The sequence below is a fragment of the Hyalella azteca genome, unplaced genomic scaffold (assembly GCF_000764305.2).
Source record: "Hyalella azteca isolate HAZT.00-mixed unplaced genomic scaffold, Hazt_2.0.2 contig11157, whole genome shotgun sequence".
Taxonomy (NCBI): Eukaryota; Metazoa; Arthropoda; class Malacostraca; order Amphipoda; family Hyalellidae; genus Hyalella; species Hyalella azteca.
In genome coordinates, this window is record NW_025941165.1 from 20,105 (window position 1) to 23,821 (window position 3,717).

At 38.0% G+C, this 3,717-nt stretch overlaps 1 protein-coding gene across 1 annotated transcript; it reads right to left on the minus strand.

Annotated features, from left to right (window-relative positions):
• Positions 1 to 1,536: 1,536 nt before the first annotated feature.
• LOC108674657 ((Lyso)-N-acylphosphatidylethanolamine lipase) lies at positions 1,537 to 3,621 on the minus strand. Its single transcript, XM_018162618.1, has 3 exons — positions 3,375 to 3,621; positions 1,933 to 2,107; positions 1,537 to 1,663 (listed from the first exon to the last, which is right to left on the minus strand). The coding sequence occupies exons 1-3, from the start codon at positions 3,445 to 3,447 to the stop codon at positions 1,537 to 1,539; spliced, it is 375 nt and encodes a 124-aa protein (XP_018018107.1). The 5' UTR covers positions 3,448 to 3,621.
• Positions 3,622 to 3,717: the final 96 nt, after the last annotated feature.

The following is a 3,717-nucleotide window of genomic DNA, read 5'->3' on the forward strand; positions in this document are numbered from 1 at the left end:
TGCTGAAAAAACTTTTCAATCTATTGGGTTCTAACGTGATCTATTGTGTTCTAATGCGATCTATTGCTGTCTCTTATACACATCTAGATGTGTATAAGAGACAGGATATAGGCATGGGCAGAAATAAACGAATATGTGTACAAATAAAACTACGTTGAAGTAACAGTTTGAGCTGCACGACCCACAGTCACACTCCCTGACTTTCACATGGCTGCGTCTGAACTGACCCTGACGACTTGAAGCTCTCAGGATGGCATGAGGCAGGTTTTTGTAGCAGTTTTTGCGGTAATATTCGACGTCATCAATGCCATGTGCGTTAGGGGTACGCAACGTGCTGCTATGCATCTAGCTGGAGAAAAAAATTATCACCGATTGGAACAAAACTTATTGTCATAGCAATTGTGAGGAACATGGAATAAATCATACATCTTATTTACAACAAAAAGAAGCAGCCTATAATAGACTAAGAAGATTTTAAATTTATTTGCATGAATATTTTCAAACAATTATACTGTTATAAGAAGTTGTCTACACTCTACAACGATGTCCGATAATGTAGAACCATGGAATATTATTTTATATGTAAAATTGAGTCAATATATGAATTTGCATCAAAAACATATATATGTAACATATTTAAAATCAAAATATTGATGATGCAAACATAAATAACGAAAACAGTCAAGTGAATTATCATTAGGTTTTATGATTATTTGCTGATCCGTACTTCTATGCGAAAATTGTCTATCAATCCGCAAAAGATTGATAGATTGATTGAAAACATAAAACTTCTGATCTACTACAAAAATAAGAAAATAAAAAACCTTGTAATGAATAATAATCCGTGTAAAAAAACTGGTCTGCTTCAAGAAACTAATGTGGTTTATAAATTCTCATGTAATAAAGAAGGTTGTAGACTTCTTCAAAATATGAACTACATTGGACTTACAAGTACGACCTTGAGCCTGTCTCTTATACACATCTAGATGTGTATAAGAGACAGAGTATATAACGACTCGGCCTATCGGCCGAGCATTTGCAATCAAGCGGCCTTGATTTTAGAACTTGGGAGCCCTCGCGTGTCTGACGACTCGCCTCGGGCTCGCAGAGTGAAGAAAAAAATCGGGAAGGAATGCCCAGAAATTCATAAATTTCCAGATGGAACAAATTCCAGGTGGAACAAGTTTACAGATGGAACAAGTTGGCAGATGGAGTAAGTTTCCAGATAGAACAAGCTTACAGATGGAACAAGTTTCCAGATGGAAGAAGTTCCAGGTAGAACAAGTTTACAGATGGAACAAGTTTCCAGATGGAACAAGCTTATATATGGAACAAGTTTCCAGATGGAACAAGTTTGCATATGAAAAAACAAGTTAATCTTCGTTCTTGCTAATGAGTGTTTGGTAATCGCGAAAATTCAAGTTTCCAGCACTGCGCCAGAATTATATTCAGTACGGTCATTATTGAACAACCTACGGCAAGACTGACCGTGAGACATCAATATCAAGGAAACATGATAGTTCTGAGGAACAGCCACTAGCCGGGACGACCGGCTACACAGCTGCGACCCATCCGCTGGTGATACGGCTGCAGAAGGGCGATAGAAGTACGGTCGTAGCAGGAGTCGTACCATTCTACGGGAGCGCTATACGGTTCAACAATCCTGGTAAAAGTAAATGATTTTAATGCTGTCTCTTATACACATCTAGATGTGTATAAGAGACAGTTATTATATGATAGTGTTAATTTATCTAAGGCAGCAGGCAAATGGTCCTTATTTCTATTTAAAATACTTACATCAATATTCTCCAGCACATCGTTTTCAATAAATATAATAGCCCGATATTTATTATATATAATGAATATCTTAATATTATATTAAAAATAATAAATATATAGTGATATATAATGTAATCACAATATAATAAGTACCTGTCCGGGTACTTGAAGGCGTACACGGTGGCCAAGTAGGCCCCGAGCGAGTGTCCCAGCAGCATGAAGCGCTCCAGCCCAACCACCTTCCTCCAGGCCTCGATACTCTCCACCAGCTCCTGCTCAGCCTGCAGCGGGTCACGGCTGTACGTAGGGCGTGAGCTCCGACCAAACCCTGACCAATTTCGCAAATAACGTTTAATTTAATTTATGATTAGTTTGTTAAATTAGGATTGAGTCGATGGTTTCCACGAGCCCCCGGTCCGCTGCTGCGGGTCACGGCTGTACGTGGGGCGTGAGCTCCGACCAAACCCTGACCACATACGTGTACATATTTCGTAAATAACGTTTAATTTGTATATAAATTATTATTAGTTTGTTAAATTACGAATGAGTCGATGGTTTCCACAAGCCCCGGCGATCCGCTGCAGCGGATCACGGCTGTACGTGGGGCGTGAGCTCCGACCAAACCCTGACCACATACGTGTACATATATAGTATATTACGTTTAATTTGTACATAAATTACGACAAGTTTTCTATTTAAAATAATGGTTTTAAGTTAGGAATGAGTCGATGGTTTCCACGAGCCCCCGATCAGCCCGCACAGAGTCCGTGCTGTACGTACGTAGGGCGGGAGCTACGACCGAGATCTGACCACATATACGTGCACAAACTTCGTAAATAACGTGCACCTTGTGCATGAATTATGAAACAAACTTCATAAATAACGTCTAACTTGTACATGAATTATGAATAATTTGTTAAATAAGTGATTTAGAATCAAACATCGGGTGTGAGCTCCGCGACTGAGCCCTGAACACGGTTGCGCACTTCGTGAATAACGTTCAACTTTTGCATGAATTTTGAAGCACACTTCATATGTAATGCAAATTCGTGCATAAATTATTAAGTGAACTTCATCAATAACGTGCGACTTCTGCATTAATTACGAAGCGCATTTCATAATTAACGTGAAACTTGTGCTGTGCAAGAATTATGATCAGTTTTTTTTTTTATTTCGAACGCGGAACCAGATTCAAAAAGTATTATGAATCTTTTTTGAGTTTTAATTCAGTTAACCCATAGTAACTGCGTGAATTAAATATTTATTGATTTTTCCATAAAACTATAATACAGTAGCTAAAGAGGCAATCGATTTTTTTCTTAATGTCATTCTTTCAGACAAGAAAAACTGCCACTAGTATCGCAATCCAACTGAAATGTAACCAAACTGCCCAAGTGAAAATGAATTAAAGTTAAAAATTTTGTAAGGCTGAATAACATTATGTTTACGCTCATTTATCTTATAATTATTTGCTTTAATTAAAAATTGTAGTCATTATTTTAAAAATTGAGAATCACATTCCAACAATTAGGTAAAAGTAATGACTTGAATCTCAGTAGTTCATGGAATATAAGCAATATGATCCATTAAATCACCGAGCATATCCATGAAAGTAAACTGGACGATGTTAGAATTAAATCTCAGAGGTTCGTGGAATATAAGCAACATGATTGATCAAATCACCGAGCATATCCATGAAGTAAACTGGACGATGCTCGAATTGAATCTTAGCAGTTCATGGAATATAAGCAATATGATTCATCAAATCACCGAGCATATCCATGAAGAAAATAGTGACTTGACTCTCAGTAGTCCATAAAATATAAGCAACATGATCCATTAGATCACCGAGCATATCCATGAAGTAAACTGGACGATGCTCTGCCAGAGCGTCGACGTTGAGACACCAGAAGGCGGAGGGACAGCCGAAGCCGTGGA